The 18,593-nt window shown below is 39.2% G+C and overlaps 1 protein-coding gene across 3 annotated transcripts in view; it reads right to left on the minus strand.

The window, feature by feature from the left end:
• LOC119742640 (serine/threonine-protein kinase D3-like) overlaps positions 1-18,593 on the minus strand; it is a 67,635-nt gene that overhangs the window by 32,313 nt on the left and 16,729 nt on the right. For 2 of the 3 annotated variants that reach the window (XM_038218777.1, XM_038218774.1), the window contains exons 2-3: positions 5,746-5,884; positions 4,880-4,900 (exon numbers count right to left, since the gene is read on the minus strand). In XM_038218777.1, the coding sequence (XP_038074705.1) occupies positions 4,880-4,900; positions 5,746-5,884 (160 nt within the window). The remainder of the gene's footprint in view (positions 1-4,879; positions 4,901-5,745; positions 5,885-18,593) is intronic. The other variant, XM_038218776.1, reaches the window with a different exon arrangement.

Below are 18,593 nucleotides of genomic sequence, written 5' to 3' on the forward strand. Positions count from 1 at the left end.
ATCACAAGTGCGCACTTTCAAGTCTCGGTAATAATATTCCGGTGCGGGTCTGATGAGTCTTCTTGTCAACGTGACTCAAATTGAGTCTGAGTCACCAAAATTGCGACTCTGGACAGACTCGATTCCGAGTCCTCAACTCAAGTCATACAAGTCTACCGCATTTTCTTTTTAACCCTAACCCTCCTCACTCCTCCAAAATTCTCCTGGCGGTTTTGGAGGATTCTAGAGGATTGAGGATGAATGGTGATTGAATCACATGAGGATTTTGGAGGATTGAGGATGAATAGTGTTTGAAGATGAGGATGATTCTGGGGGATTGAGGATGAATGCATTTAGAAGCACGACTATCTGATGATTTTGAAGGATTTAGGTGTTGGTTATCCTTCATCTAAACACGAGTGCAAAATTTTGGGATGAGGATGATTTTGGAGGATTGAGAATGAATGCATTTTGAGGCAGGACTGTCTGATGATTTTGAAGGATTGAGGCATTGGTTATCCTTCATTTGAACATGAGTGCAAAATTTTGGGATGAGGAAGATTTTGGAGGATTAACGATGAATGCATTTTAAGGCAGGACTGTCTGACAATTTTGAGGAATTTAGGTGCTGTTGCAAAAATTTGGAGGATTTTGGATGGTTCTTAGCAAAAAGGGCCTAGGGGGGTAGGGTTAATTAATGCACATATATTTGCCCTGAACAAGGCTAAAATATAAATTCATGTGTCATAAATTACAATGTATGTTGCAACTAAAACATGGGGCCCAACAATGTAATGTGCCATCCCCTTGAGGTCATTTTTATAGGTCATACAGTTTTTACAGCCATCTTTCTTTTACCTGAGTTGTAACTTAGTCTTGTGAGTTGCTCAGCGTTAAAAACATAGGATAGGAGACTGTAAGAAGCTGTAAGCACTAATGTGAATATTCTGGAAATACCAGTAGCATCCCCCCCCCCCCCCCCCCCCCCCCGTATAATCTTTGACATCAGTGTTTTTGCTCAAATATCAAAAGAAGGTCACACCTGAAAGTTTCAGTTACCACCTTAGAAAATACTCTTGGACAACCTTTTAGGAACAATACCAAATTTGGGCCCCACTTACACTAATAATAATAATAATAATAATAATTTGGGAGGCTTATCATCCTTACTCGCAGCTGGTATGCTGAATTGCGAAGGACGCGGCTACAACGTGGTCGGGCCGCTGGCACGTAAAGTCGCCTATGGCTGCCGGCCACATCGACCCATATATGACCACGCAGCACAGCCTGAGATCGAAAGTGTTTGATTTTTCCGAAGGAGGAAAACCGGAGGGCCCTGAGAAAAACCCTTGTGGCACAGGAGAGAACCAACGCTCAACTCTGCTCACATGTGATCCGCGGCCAGGATTTGAACCGTTGTCACCTTGGTGAGAGGCGAGCGCTTTACGCACAAGCCACCCATGCCACCCTACAGGTGAGTAATTGCATGCAAATGTTGTTCCCTGTTACATGTACATCAGTGAAGTGTCGTTACCTAAAACGTTCAGGTATCTCTCTGTTTGAACAATTGTGGCATAATCTAAGTGAATTAAAACAATAGGGGCCCTTTTTGTGATATCACATTTGCTGACAGAGACACAATTTTGCTGACAAAAATGACAATCTTGACGACAAACACAAGAAACGGCAGAGAGTGTCATCGCTCTCCTGTGGTCAGAAATTCACAAAAAAATGGTTTATTTACTTGTGTTGAAGGCATGCAATAAAATCAATCACTCATAACAGGGAAAAATAAGATATGGTGAATTTCTTCTATATACATGTATCCTGCAAGAATTTACTGACCTTAGAAAGGGAACTGCAAAGGCGGAGAATAACATGGTTTCGCAAAGTATCATTTTTATTTATTGATAAATGTAATAGGGCACGCTTTCAAGCAGGATGTCGCTTGTGTATTATTTAGTTTGATTTCTGCCATGAACATGAACATGAAAGCTCTATGGTTACACACATAATATACCGGAAATGTATGCACCGGTAAGAAGATGGAAAAGTGGGCCCTAAGCCAATTCCTTTCATTCACATTGCAAACTGTGAGGCAATTGTAACTATTTACTATCTATTTCCCAGATTATTAAAGGAAAAGTGTTTTGCAATATAATTCAAACCTACTTGTAGGCTTGCCTAGCTGTACCTGAAAGTCTCAGTAACTCAATCAGTCAGTGACTCAGTCAGTCGGTAACTCGGGGAGTCAGTTGGGCAGTCGGGGAGTCAGTCGGGCAGTCGGGGAGTCAGTCGGGGAGTGACTCAGTCAGTGACTCAGTCACTCAGTCAGAGGACAGTAGGCTGGCCCTTAAGGCTACTGGTTTGTTTGCATTCAGATGAAATACATAGGTGTGTACTTTGCAACATGTACGGTATACGTGTACAAGTACAAGCACAGACCAGCGTACATGTATGTCAGCGGTCACACAGTGCTATAGGTACTTTATTTCTACTTTTTAATTATATACATACTGTACAATGTCCCTGTCTATTTCAATTAAAATTATAAATCTGTACAGTGTAACTGTACATGTCCAAAGTATGTATTTTATTTACATTTATTTATGTATAGTATTTTGCAGAATGTGTGAAATGTGTCATTAAAAACCATGAGATTTGGTTCAAAAGAAGGATGAGCTGTACATGTACATGTTTGTCATGCACATTCACATACCGGTACATGTACCGGTACATGTAATGCACACACGTGTGCATACACATTTGTTTATGGTGTAAATTGATGATTTTCTTTTGTTCCTCTTCCCTTTTCCTTTGTACTGTAACTTTTTCGCAACAGCTCTCATTCGTTTTGTACACATTTTCTAATCGAGGTCGTCCTTGATTTGGTTCTTGTCCTTGATTCACCGATGATGTTGCACGCGTGTCCTCGATTTACACCATAAACAAACGCAAGATACACCTGAGATACGTACACGCACATGTACATGTACAACTGCACGAATGACATCATTGACATGTTGAGTGAAATGTGCAGGTGGGTACTGGTATACTGTCCAAGAAAAGGTCCCTTGTATGTCCCATACGTACCGTACCGATAACACCATGTTTCATAATCATCGCAAACACTAACAACATACAAATTCTATCCTTGCAGATGCCCAACAGTAGAAAATAAAAAAAAACTTAAACCATGAATATCTTAGAGGGTTAAACTTTGATCACGTATGGGACATAGCGTGCGCAAATTCTTGGACTTGCCCAGGTGTAAATTTGCTTTGTTATTGTGATGACAATTCTTCTTTTAAAAAAAAAACCACGCATGTTGTTTTGTTCATGTATTCCTCAACATGCAAAATGCGGACAGATTCCTTCTACATGTGCCGGTACAGCTACACTTTTTGTCTACTTTTTTTTTGGAAATGCCACCTTGAATCCGCTCCGTTCACAAGTACCCCTCACCGGCAAAGGAAGTACAGTTGGCGGTGACCAACTGACGCCATCTTGCCTGACTGCAATTTTGCCGCGACGCGCGGCCGTACCACTGCGCGTACAAGATACAAAGTACAAATCCCCTGGTATACGTGCGGCACACACAAGGAACGGTGCAAAAAAACAGCTAAATGTCCCACCCATGGGACGTCGTTGCTAGGTAAAAGGGCGCCCTCTTTCATTGGCGCACGGAGCCCATAGTCTTTCCCCCCTTGGTTTGTGATAAAAATTACAAAATGTATACTGTATGAAAAGAGTACTTGATTACCTTGTAAATAAACTGTAGCAATGGCAATGGAAAAACAAATTAAAGAAAGCAAATCAATAAGTCATTAGCGAGTAACCTATACCTTTTGGGATTTACATTTGAAAAACATGTGGTACACTGAATTGCTCAGAATGCTTGGCACATTTTAACTTTGAATTCTCAAGACCAAAGACACTGTTGCTAATCACATGATTCGGGGCAAGCTCTTGCATGGTTACGTAAGAGTCGCTCAGAACCAGTACATCGTTGACAATGGGTGCCAATGGCACAAAGACACAGGGGCCCAATTTCACTGCGCTGCTAAGCACACGATTTTCTGCTAACAGAGCCTCCGTTTATTTCAGGAAGACCATTAGCATAAGCACAGCAAAAGGCACGCTTACTTCAGAGGAAAAATTTGCTTAACTCAGTGACGTACATCTAAAAACAGAAATTTCCATGCACGCGCGACCGTTAGCACATCCTCGTCGTAAAATAGTGCTTAAGGTACCGTAAGCAGATTTTTCTGCTATGCTAAGCACAACTTTTCTGCTAACTGTTAACCAGTGCCGTGAAATTGGGCCCAGACCATGCCGGAGGTTGCTAGCAAAAGGCTTGCCCCGAATCATGTGATATAGTAACAGTCTCTTTGGTCGGGAGAATGCAAAGTTAAAACGTGCAAAGAATTGGATTAAGTCAGCGTTCCAGATTTTATTCAAATTTAACTCTCAAATGGCTTATTGGAATGGTCAACTCTTCAAGAATATCGTACAAATATAAAGAAATAATTTAATGGTCGATTTACATGGAGAAAGCTACATGTGCATAGATGGATGCTTTTATGTCAAACTGAATCAAATTTTGGTTAAAACATGTCCAAATCACTCATTTTGCTTGCAATTAACAAAGGAAAGTGTTTTATGAATGTTTTTGTGTGATTCATGGTGAAATCTGCACTTGTGATTGTTATTAAATGAACAATGAAGTTTGAGTAAATATTGCATGAATAGATGATTATATGTAAATTTCTATTAGCGTATAACTTGAGAAAAGCAGTGGGTTTCCATCATGAGAAAATAAATTATTGTATTATGATTATGTAGTTAATTTGAATGATGATTCTGCTCATGTTTTGAAAAAAAAAGGAATTAATTTTACCTTCAAATGCTTCACCAAAAACTGAAACAGGGATAAGAATAAAACAGATTCATGCAAATTGATTCTCCCTCTTCTTGACACCGCCCCTCCCTCCCTCCACCCTATCCTTTAAACTCTTTAGACCAATTAAACTCATTACATCACTCAAAGTGCCTAGAATGCATGCAGTACAAGGAGCAGGCTACCAGTAGGCTACTGATGGCCAGTAAAGTATCTGAAAAGTTACAAAAACAACACAAGTTGCCAATAAACTGTCTTCCTCATACAGCAATTACACAATGCTGGCTCAATAAAGCTGCTTCTACTAATCTTGAACTTAATCCAGAGATCATTGGCATACAGTTTCAGTTCCGGTCCCAACTAACCAAGCATTGAAAGCAAAACTGATGTCAACGCGTGCTGCATTATGGCTTCAATTGCAATGCATTCCCACCTACATGTACATCGTTCTCAATGTCAGAAAGTAAGATACTTAACAATTGGACACTTAAGTTTGACTGTGTGGAAATAATGAAACTTTAGCCTCACAAGGTTGACGAACAGTCTACTTTGACCCCCATGGACAGTACATGTATACAGCTTTTCTACACCAAACACCAAAATTATAATTGATAATATAAAACACATTCCACCAATGTGCCAACTAATAACTTCATGATCTTTGCGAATTTTTTTAGAGTAAAAAGAGAGGTAACAATCCCCCCTCCCCAAGATGAACACAGGATCATGGACTTTTACCAAAACTTGGCCTCATTTCCAAGTTTGCCTTCAGACTCCAACATCATGGTGCTGAAGCCAGAGATGAAGCCGAACCTGGTGACAAAGCCAAGATTTCAGAAATGGCCATATAATACATGAACACCTACCAGATAGAACAGCCTCCACCAATGAGCCATCTGGAATCTCACTGGCATATGTGATTGGCTGTAAGACGTAGGATTCGCCCGGGGTATGCTTGAATAGCAGAATCTTGTCATAGACTCCGTAGAAGTCATGTTCTGGAAACTGCAATCAAACGAAAACAGAAAACAGCATACATTTAAGTCAACTGTAATATGTATAGGGATAGTGCAGTGATATACTTTGTGTTTAAACATCTAATCTCAAAGGGTGCCATGCCCTGCAGTGGCATACCCAAAAGGCCCCCCCCCAAAAAAAAAACGTGAAAAAAAATGTGAGCCAACCAACCAAATCCTGGGTGCGTGCCACTGATGCCCTGTGCAAAGTAATTGTGGCTGACCCATGCAAATGTGTCTTCCAAAATCCTGCAAAATCCTCCAAAACATCTTGATTGTTTTTGAAGGATTTCACTTAATAACGTTTAAAAAAAATGTGTAGGTGACAACACTATCGAAGACCAATCAGAGAATCGGCATAAAAATCATCTTGGAGCATGTTCATGTACACTGTGTACAATGTACAATCTAATTTACTAAATGTAAGTGATTCTATGTGAAAAAGCAACACAATTTAAATGCCAAGGTACCATGATCGAGACCAAGACTGGTTTTGTTAACCTTAGACGCTTCATTATTAAGTCACACATTTAAAATCCCAAATGTGACAAAATGACCGAATGTGAAAGTACCAGTAAGTTTGTGTATTAACCAAGGACTACTGTAATGGTACATGTACAAATACACATTGTACACTGGTCACGAGTTTAGTTTAAAATGAAACATCTCAAATTTCATTTGCAAACTTACTTGCTGTCGTCCTGTAATGAACTTGAATGCCAGGTTATGGTCAAGTTGATGTCTAGCCCTTAAGGTTACGCGGATGATGATGTACATGCACTAATATAATGTTTAAAACAATTCAGTGGAGCGAGTCCCTGCTGTAGTCTAGTGGACACCACATTGGACTGTACATCTGTAGGTCATGAGTTCGAATCCCACTGGGTGTGATTTTGTTTCAACTTTACTTCATCGTTCACATGATTTTCTGTATAGTTTTATTAGGGTAACTGTGCCAGTAAGTAACTTTGGGAATTTTAAGCTCATCAATACTGCAAGGTTTGGCAAGACTACACTTGATATCTGGCGCAAAAGATAAATGCGTGCAACTTTAGGATATAATGGTAACCATTTTGAATCTTTCATACATGTATGTCCTTGTAATCATCCAGTCACTTACATATGTATGCTTTAGAAAATGTTATTTAAGTACCGGTAAGGATACGTAAGTAGAATCCCCTAAAAAGACTTTTCAAAAAAATATACAAAAATACAAAATATGGGAATAAATATATTAGATGGCAGCTACCGGTATTTACGATTTATGCAAATTAGGCACCCGTCCCAAAATAATTTCAGATGTCACCTCTTCTAAATATCTTCTCTAGGTTTATAAGAATCTATCTGGTAAGTTTTGAGCTTTGGACCAGTCGGTCACGATTCTGCCCATGAACCAACTGACTATGTTTGGACCTGGCCAAATCCACACAATGTCTTCACAACCTGCACTATGTGGACATCTTTTGTTCAAAGGTCCACACAGTGACTGCAATACCTGTTCACTACAGGTTTGTACACGCACTCAGAATAAAATAAGACACGCAGACGCGTACTTCGCGTCCCACAAGAACAAGTCCGACAATTGGACTTTCTTTATTTTGGAGCATTTTTTTCCGCCCAATAGCTTGCAATGCTAAGTAGAAAGTAGAGGGAAACAATTTTTTTGCCACTCAATTCTCTGTTACTAGATCCACACGGTTCGATTACGCTAGAGGTAAGGCTAGAGCATCTCTCCAAAGTTGGGAATAAAATTTCAAAATGCAATCATTTAAGTACAGGATACTTTACCATGAAACCACAATTCGGGGCAACATCAAGAGAGTACACAACTTTTACTGTCAGGGTACGAGGGAGTCGAGAGTTACCAGTAATGGTGTCATCGAGAAAATGTGTGGAGGCCACGTGCACGCCTGCCGTCAATTTAATCATTATCGAGTTACCTCTCCTCCCTCCAAAAATTCACCACCACAAAGCCGCAACGATGTTGAAGGGGTATTCCAGCAGGAATTGCATAAACTAAAACTGCAACCCTCAAAAAGAGGCAAGGAAATCTTATACGTTGGGTAGATTACATGACATTAGCGACAGAACCCTAAATTACAAATCGTGTGCATGTACAAACATGTTTGATTAACCACTCGACGTCAGGATTATTTTTTACCGAAAAAAACACCATTTTTGAAAAAGACGAAAAGCATCGGCCTAATTTTATACTGACTAATGAGAGTCATGTGTACAATATTTGTGTGATTCTTCTCACTTTTCATATTTTGCAACACTCTGAGGCCCCGTTACGGAAAGAGATTTGCTACAACAGGCCGTGTACAGCTGCCAAGTTCAAGTTCAAGTTCAAGACACGGTATGTACAAAACCAATGGGAACAAATGACGTTTATAAACGTCCACCGCGGTAGACTAAGCTTGATGTTTTAACCCATCACCTGCCCCTGCGCATGTACACTGCCAGGTCATATTTACACGTCTTCCAGCATTAACTGGTTCAAATATGGTATAGACTCCATGAATAAACAGTACACGGTTCCCCTTTTGATGATTTTTGACAGCCCAGTGGGAGGGGCACACCGCGCGCACGTATTGGCTTGTGCGCGTATTGCACGAAGTACCTACGACTAAATTTATTCTGAATGAGCACAAACCCAAAGCGTCTTCGCGTGAGCATCAGTCATCATCAGCAATTTTGCTCAGATGTCCCAACTCTCTCCTTGAAAAGCAACAAGAATGCAGTTAAAACTATGAAATACTCTCGACCAAATCCAAAGACTCAGCTGGTATAATTTCATACATGTATGGACATCACTCATTTTCCCCTACAGTGACCTATCAGCCATCAAAAAGTGATAACATGTCCTAAAAAGTCAAATTTACTAGGGAAAACATTGCAGCATTTACTGAGAAAACACTTGGAATTTTTCAGACAAGTCTCACAGAGTGTCAAGAGATGTCCAGGTATGGAACTCTTTCCAAATTTGTGCTCCACTTGATAATTCAATTCTCTCAAAATCATTTTGTAAAAACTTTGTCACCATTTAAAAAAAAATTCATCTAAAACAAATCTTGGGTCTTATTGTACGAAGCAGTATTAGGGACACGGTGAAAATATTTCTCTCTCCAGCTAACTTGTGCATAGGATTTATAACTCGTACGGAAGTTGTACGCACATCTTATATCTCGCATGTACAATTTGTATCTCGTACGTACGAGATATAAGTTGTACGTACTGGTTATAAGTCGCACATGTATACGAGTGAGCTGAAGGGAGGGAATTTTTTTCACCATGTCTCTAATACAGAGGACTTCGTATATTTGAATATGACACCTACAGGTGTATATACAATTCACACATGTGGCAAAACTTCCAGGCATCAACAATATACGTATTGTATACGCGAACGTGTACATTTTGTACACAATTATACAGTGAAACTGACACAAAAAAGCCGTCAGAAACTTAAAACTGATTGTTTTCATGCATCGAGAAAACACAATTTGTCAAATTAAGTTTTCCCTCTATTGGAATCTGCTCGATTGATTACAAATTTTGGCATCTGGAAAAAAAAAAAAAAAAAAGTTTAAAAGTAATTTTCCCCGAAGGATATAAATGTCAAAGGATTCAAATATTCCTTTCCAAACCAGAAATGAAATTGAAAACACCAAATTTCTTCAAGCTGTACAATAGAGAAGTCCGTGTGCATTAAAATTTTAATAATGACTACCTGTACGTGTACACTGATAATACTTCTATGGCTTCACAAAAGGTTGAAGACCTTAGCAGTGGTCCTGGTTTTAAAGTAAACAAATAATGAACAAATACGTGTGCACAGTTCTGACAGGTGTTTAAAATGTTATTTTCAAGGTTTGACCAATCCAATTAAAATCACATGCACACAATCATCTTAATTTTTTTCTCGTCAATGAAATCACATAGAAGCACCAAATTACAAAAAATTTAGCAAAGATGTTTGCCATTTAAGTGTACTGCCCTCTATATGTATGTTTCACACATTTTTTCCTCAAATTTCAGTTTTAGATCAGATTTGAATTGTCTTCCAACAGGCAGAGCATACTGTCTCACAACTGAACGTGCCTCACAAACTCACAAAACAGATTTGACACATGGTGCAACCACAAACTAATATAGTTAAGTTTTATTTTACGTTATGAAGAACAAATGAAATACAAATGTACAGTTTGTAAATTCAAAAATGTTGGTGTACACGAACCGGTACAATTACATGCAATAGCCAAGCAAATACACTGTAAAGATGAAATGGGTGTGGTTTCTGTTATCTAGAGTAGAAATATCCATTAAGCCCCACCCGCTGATGTTTTGGCCAATCACAGCTATGACTGAGCAACCATTATACCAACGAAAGTCTGACATGTGTGCACCAACCTCGACTACATTGTGAAGTGTAATATACGGAAACGGTGCTGATTGACTCTTAAAAAAAGAGTCAGACCGAAGTTCCGGTATTGAAGCAGCGACGCGGTTTGTTTTTTTGGTGGCTTTTTTTTTTTTCAAGCTTGTATTGTACAGACAAGGTGGATACTATTTTGCTTTTTTGTGTCCTCATTATACATTGGTGTCCTCCATAATTTGCCTTGATGCCCTTTATCATTTGCCTTGGTGCAATTTCCCCATTCCTTGGTGCTCCTTGGTACAAAAATTTGAGGAGGCGCAGCAATAGAGGGCGCTGTTGTAGCTTCCGTGTTAATTTGAAAAAAAAAAAAGTTGACGCGCATGATTAAAATCGATGCGCGCGCTGACCAGAGACCGAGTATTTTTTTTTTTTTGGCCGAACTTAAAGTAAAAACTTATTCCCATCAAATGTTGTTGAATAGAAAATCCATGGGATAACTCAAAACTCTGCTTAACTCAATATTTGAGCCAATTGCCCTGAGGTTCGACTTATGGAGATTCCACTGTACTGTCAATTTTTTTTAAAAAAGTGTGCCCGTTGGGGTTGGCACATTTTTTGATTGATAAGCCAGCTGTGCATACATGTACCAGTTAAATGTACATTGTACTTGCTTTCGTCTGTTGATGGGATTTGACTAATTGTCACAGTGTTACTACAAATATGACCTGACTATTGGTGACTTTAGCCTGTGTCTAAAGGCATGACAGGGGAAGAGGATTGATTTTTGGATCTGTCTGTGACTGTTCAGACGACGGGAGGGTTTTTAATAAACATGAAAGGTTCTTAGGTAAGTCAAATACCCCAAAAATACATAGTTGATTTCATATTAATGTTTGAAATTGATCTGATACAGGTGACTGAATACTCTGGCCTCGTCCCATGGCAAATGTGTGATCAAATTCCCAACGACCTCAAAAAGGTTTCTGACCGCAGAGAGCCAGCCAGTACACAATGTTCTTGAAGATTTCTATCGCAACATAAAAAATAAATAGAAAAACCAAATGGTCTGAAACGTCTGGAGAACGATAGCATCAACAACACACACAGGTTACTTTACAGCGGACCACTTTGCGTCAGGTGCCCGTTAAAAGCCGCCCTGGCCATTTGACTGTCATGTTATACACCTGAGCTTTTTTCCCTTTTTTTTTTTTTATTGTGGACCCGGTGTAGGGCAATACCACTCCGACTTCGGCACGGGATTGGTTACTATGTGTGCAGAGGGAGAATATGTTACATCGGAATCTGGTGAAAAGTAGGAGTCAACTCAATATTGCCTGCAGGCCAGATGTACCGTACTCGGCCTAGTCTTTTGGGGGCGAGGGTTGTTCACTTGTGCCAGCAAATTTTTAATGTGACTGTATATTTTTGTTTACGCACCGTACATCTATACACAAGTTGTGTACATGTACATGTATGGATTCACAATGTACACAATACAGTGTGGATCTTGTGCACATGTAAATGGTACATGTACTCGTGTGCGTCTTCGGGTGCTCGGTAGAAGGTCGTGAGCGTTCTGATGCGAAAAAATCACTTTTCAAGAAATCGCGCTGTAAGGCTCCAATGTTCCCCATGCGTATTATCAATCCAATGTTCTCCCACGCGTACTATAAATAATCCAAAGTTAACATTTATCACACGCAGGATTCATAATTTTTGGAACAACTTGTGTTAATTTCCGATGAAAATGTTAACATTCCATTACAATATAGGCAGTTTTCTGCTTGAAATATTTGGTAATTATGCGTGTAAGGGTGTAAGGGCTTCTGCCAGGCACATGATGATGTAAAATATTTATCTAGCCATTCCTTTTCATGGTGGTCAGCTTAGCTGTGTTGGGGATGAACAATTTTTAAAATGACGTCAGCATTCTACTATTTCTAGGAACTGTTCATGCATATATTGTACCGATATGTATACAGCACATGTGCATGTACTGGACATGTACATGTACATGATGATCATTTCTGTAGACTGTACAACCAGTATATAAATATGTATGTATTACATGTAAATCATACATGTACATGTACATGTACATCATGCCATGTACGTATGTAGCTTGACTTAACAGCTGGAAAGTGTAATCCATTTCTATAGAATTCCTAGGAGATAAAGAGAATTACCAGTACATGTAGGGATGGTTGATTGAATACCGGTACATGTATCGGTTTATAAAGCTATTTTAGTATTCACTTACGTGTAAATATATTCCGGTGAATTGGAATTATTTACATGTGTACCCACATGTACATGTACACGAACATGATCCAATACAAAATATTTACACATATGTTTAAACACACAATTGCACGTACCGGTATATTACTACATTTTGCACATGTGCTTGATGATCCGGTATTTTTACATACATCGTACCATTGTACATGTACATGTACACTGTATACACGCACAGGTACACACATTCATAATGTGCCATTTGTTTACATACCGTACTTGCTTTATTTGCCAAGGTATTTCCTGAATGCAAATTCCTATCAGAATTTTGTGCAATGGACTTCCCCCTGCATCATGTTCAATTATTTTTCTCCCATACAAGATTAACAGTTTGAGGTGTTATGTCTGGAAATGATGATTATGTCTGGTAAAGTCAGATAAAGCAGCTGCTCTATTACTCATCTCCCACAGATGACAAGGTTATACAACCCCCCCCCCCCTTTCTCTGCCGTAATAGTTATCCAGGCCTATACACTTAACCGTCTCCACAGACCGTTACCCCTGGAGCAGTTTCTTGTTGAATTCTCACTGAGTCACCTGCTGGCCCAGTCAAAAGGTCTGCTCTGGCAGACTTGTTTCACCTGCATGTTGTCTGATGAGTTGCTCCGCGGTGAAACTTTTGCCAACTCTCCGAAGTATTGAGTTACTTACAGAAGCGTAATATTTGTGCATTTAGAGATACACGGAAATGTAGTGGACATGTACACATGTATACATTTAGCGACATTGTACACATTGTAATAAGTCTCATAGTTAGGTACATGAAGATTGTTTCATAAACATAATAATAATAATAAATTAAAATTTATATTGCGCGGTCTACATAAAAATGATCGAACGCACATTACATAAAATACCACGTAAAGTACATTAAAAAACAAGAAATGAAATCAGTTACAACTTAAACTGCTGGACAATATTTCAAGACAATACAAAAATTTACAATACACCGATACATAAACATCAACATAAAATATAAACCAGTTTAAAAAGATACAAATGTAGGTCATAACTTAATGCTTAAAAAAGCTACAAAAGGCTGATAGGCCTAGATGAGCAACAAAATTAGTTTAAAGCCAGTTTAAAAAGATGGTCTTTACTTTTAATACGCTTACAAATGTCAATGAACTGCGATTGTTGGATACCAGCAGGCAACTTATTCCATAGTTCAGGGGCTGCATATGAAAAAGATCTACCCCCAGTGTTTTGAATATTCTACTCTTGGGATTTTCCAAACACATTTTATTGTTGGAACGTATCTTCTTAATACCAACAAGCTCACTGATGTACTTTGGGGGTCGACCGTGTAAAGCTTTAAACGTTAAAAGAAGTATTTTTAAATCTTTACAAAATTTTACTGGCAGCCAAAGTAATTGACACAAGACCGGTGATATGTGGTTGAATTTCTGTGTGTTGCTAACTAGCCTAGCAGCTACATTTTGAACTGGTTGTAACTTAGCTTTTTCAGAGGTGGGTAAGCCATACAGAAGACTGTTACAATAATCAAGTCTGTTACCGTAACTATCCAACTAAGTTCCCCAAAGACCCAAATGCCTGGTTCTGCAGTATTTTTACAAATCCAAAACCCACTGTCCATTCATGGCTGTCCTAACCATGGATTTCTGTGCTTATGATCAACGTTCTGTGCTTTAATACAGCTCTAGCAAAGAAATTCTGCACTATCCCTGTAAGCACAGAAGCCCCTGAAACCAGACATCACTCGAAAACCTACATTTCCAGATTGCATAGATTCTGATCCAAAACTGGTATAAATGAGGAACTGGTATGGTTGATACAATTATGAAACTGAAAGCTGTAAATAGTGGGTTTTGTTCAGCTAAGGCTTTTAATAATAAGTGAACATAATACAACGTAAATCGTACATTGTAAATTTTCATTTCGTGTATACATATATGTACATGCATTATAATCGGTACATGTAACAGAACTTGTACATGAACATAATACATGTGTACGTATCTTGGTGTGTAGAGTTGCATGTAATGTGCATCGTGTTCTTTATTAAATACGGTATTGTAATTGAACTGAGGAGTAAAAACATGATAAAATATCAAAAATTAAGAATATGTCAGATCTGTTCTAGATTTGACTATAGGCCATGCCCATTTCGCACGTTTGGCAACAACGCCCATACTGTCTCCCATACCTCAATGGTCTCCCTGATGCAATTACTGCATGTTCCAACCATGAACTTTGTGTGTATTATGTAAGTGCACACACATCCACGTTCCCATGGGTACGATCTTGCTGCACCATATTGGTTCCTACTGTGCCTCGCGCAATCCTAGCCCCTTGTTCTTTGTAAGTTAAATATCCCACTATTTTGGAGATTTAACCCTAACCTCACCTAAAGCTACAAAATACTACTGAGTAGTAACCTGTAGTACCAGTATGCATTTCTTTCCATACAAGTGTGCACAACGCATGTAGTATTCTGTCGATGCATTTAATACGCGACGGAGTGCTTTCAATTTTGAATTTTATTTTTTCATTTAAAAAAAAATCAATCCTTTCAAAGATGAGAGTGATGCTAGAATTTGTAATGTGCGTAACTCTTTTGTCGCTTTTACAACACAAGATACAGGCATTTCTGGCAAAAAACGAGGCTTCCAGACCTTCCATATTGTAGAGGCATCGCAGTCTTGAAAAAAAAATAGTTCATAAAGCATGTGACGCGCAGGAGTTAATGTGAGCTCATGTACATGTAGGGCGTGCAGCTTTTGAAATACGCGCGCAAAAGGCCACCCAAAAACAAAACAAAAACGCATCGCCGCATCAATTCCGGAACTTCGGTCTGACCAGAGACCGACTATTTTTTTTTTTTTTGGCCTTAGAATGGTTTTTGAGTTATCAGAGTTTGACTTATCGAGATTTCACTAAATTCGTTAAATACTGTAAAGAGTACATGTACCGGTACCTATCCATTGGGACCTCAACGTCACATACAAAACTAGATGAATGAAAATCATTCCCCGAGTGCTGATTTAGGGGTTGGACATGTAAAACAAGAGGGTGCAATACAAAATATGAAACAGCATCTTTTGAATTGGAAGCTCTAGCAATGAATCCACTAACGAGACCAAAATAATTCTGCACCCATTGATTTTCCCTTAGATGTTTCTCTCAAGATGTATGATATCCTTTGAGCTGAAACTTCATCCCTACTTGAGGTTTTGAGCAATTTTGTTGCTTCAGATGAAAACATGTAAGACATGCAAATGATCCGCGATGTGCCTTTAAAGGCATATAGACCTTTATCTTGCTGCCACCATTTCTGTCATGTTCCCTGTATCCAATAACAGTACTGAATGATAATGTTTTTGTGCAAAAAAGAACCAGACTATTTTTCCTTCCAGCCTCGCTTTGGTTACATTATTATGAATGGGAAAAAATCAAGATGGCCGCAGCATGATAATAGTCTATAGGATCATTTACATTTATCCCAAAAGTAACCAAGCAAAGCTTACTTGGATTAAAGATCGCACTGGTACTAAACACCCCAAGAAATTGTTCCATCTGGCTTAATCATTGGAAATAGAGAGTTACACTAACGAAATTGTGTTTTGCGATCAAAAGGTTGTGCGTGGTTTTTCGCCGTTTTCTCAAAATGCGTAAGATCCACTGAGCTGAAACTGCAACAGGTGAGGTTCTGGATGTTCTTATTTAGATTTTGAGTGGTTTTATTATTGGGAACAAACGAAATGCATAAAAAGGAAATGATTCAATATGCCTTTAAACACAAGACTGAATCCAGAGGTCCAATGGGTATTCTGAGTCCGGCCGACTTATTTTCAACCTTGGTGCAATACTACACAATCTCTAAGGCTTCCACAGAATCCAGGAATATACACATGTATGCATGTAGTGATTGATGGTGTTGTTCTCTATCACTAGGGTCGAACATGATCTTCAGGAAGTTGAGAAAAATATTAGTCACTCCTCGAAGGGTTTGTGCATGCATTCCGCATACGTCCAGGGTTACGTTTGGCACTCTTTTCTTTTTTTTAAATGGGCACAAGAGACACCCTGCTATCCAAAGGCAGAAATAAAACACTGGGATTTCCTGGCAAGTTACAAATCCACACAACACATGGTGATGAAAAGCAACTGAACTTGCGGCAATGTCTTTAGTGATGTAAATTTAGCAACAAACACCCAAACGACAATTGCAATAACCCTAACCCCCTCTGCCTTTTTGTAAAGACACTTCCTTTTATATGTAAGTCCCACGTGAAGTAATAGTGGCTCTAGAGACAATACACACAAATGTACCTTCCTCAATCCTGCAAAATCCTTCCAAACCATCCAGTGGATTTGAAGGATCCGGGGAGGGTTTGGGCTAACTCCATGCATCACACACTATCTGATGCCTGAGTTAGCCAATCAAATTCCATCAAAATCCATCAAATTTGCTTTTGATGGATACAAAGTATTGCACAGGTCCAGCCTCAGAGAGTCATGGCGCAGTGGTTCTTTCCTCGCCTTCCGCCTCCATGGCCCAGGTTCGATTCCTGCCTTGGTCCACATGTAGATGGGTTTTCAGTCCCTACCTAATTCTGTGGGTTTTCCCTGGAATATTTTTTTTTGGGGGGGGGTTTCTCCCACCTCTAACACTGTCTTTTCTCTACCAGTTTCTTCAGGTCCTGTCAGATACAGTCCCTAGGGCGCTTTTGAGGAATCCTTGGTTTCATTACCAGAAATGAATGATACAATTACTTTATCAAACTTGGATGTTCGAGCAATATTATTGCAAAATAACTTCTTCTTTTTTTTTATTTAAATCAGTATTTTTTTTGGGGGGGGGGAATTGTGAGTACATTACTTGCATGTGAATTATATTAAGTAAATGTTTTTCATGGTTCATACTTTTCATGTAAGTGTAAATTCTACTTGACAATTAACAAGATATTTGTCCAATATAAACATTTAGGGGCTTCAATTTTGTTTTTCATCCCCGGGGCGTCTTGGCCACAAGCTGCACCCAAAAATCCCAGCTATTAATTTCTGGCATTCATTCGAGTACGGTGACATAAAATGACTTGCTGCCTGCACATTCATGTCTTATTATGTACATGAACAGGTATGCGCGGTTATGTGTACACAGAGCGCAGGGGGTTCGCTAGTACGAAAGCCGAAACGCCTGCCCGTGCACAAGAACGACATGGTAGATGATATATTATTCCACTGTAAATTTTCAGGATGTTTTCATTCCGCAAATTCCTTCGGCTGGCCCTTTCAGGTACACACATGTAGGTCTCTTAATAGTGTTATCGACTGATTGCTGCATTCGCTGCACCTCTTAAACCTTGTTTCCACTGGAAATTTGTTGCGTTTTTTTTTTTTTTCAAGAAATTTTACTGATGTGATGGCTGAGGATCAAATGGGTTTAACCTCGCCTATGTTCCCACTTGAACTTGTTGGCATTTGAGAGATTTTTCACTTTGATGGAAGCTTCAAGTCGAACCCATTAGGAACTGCACTACATTGTGTTTATTCACTGATAAATTCCATAAACTGTAAAATGCTCGAGCGGTTTTGGGCACTGTAGGGAGTAAAAGGTAGGGCAGTTTGGGGCGGTACAGTGACTAACGTACTTATGCTCATACACATGTACTCGTACTCATATCAAAGTACACATATTTGTATTCAACAACAACATCGCTTTTGCACATGATCAAGTGGGTCCAGTTTCTCAAAACCAGATTCCCACGGTTACATGATGCCCCCCCGGGCAAAATAACCCACACAAAGGCGCGGACTCGGGGAAAACTAACCCATGTCAACAAGCTCTCATCATATGCATATGTACATGTATGTGCAAAACATATCTGTTGATTACATTTACTGGTACATCGTACACAAGGTCAAAGTTACTGCCAGTAACACTACCAGGCACCAATTCAACACATACATGTACATGTACAAAAAATATGTAAATTTTCTTTTTCACGGTCCACTTAATCCAGATTGCCCTAGGAGTCAACCCTGACAATAACGA

The sequence above is a fragment of the Patiria miniata genome, unplaced genomic scaffold (genome assembly GCF_015706575.1).
Source record: "Patiria miniata isolate m_02_andy unplaced genomic scaffold, ASM1570657v1 HiC_scaffold_6, whole genome shotgun sequence".
NCBI classification, from domain to species: domain Eukaryota; kingdom Metazoa; phylum Echinodermata; class Asteroidea; order Valvatida; family Asterinidae; genus Patiria; species Patiria miniata.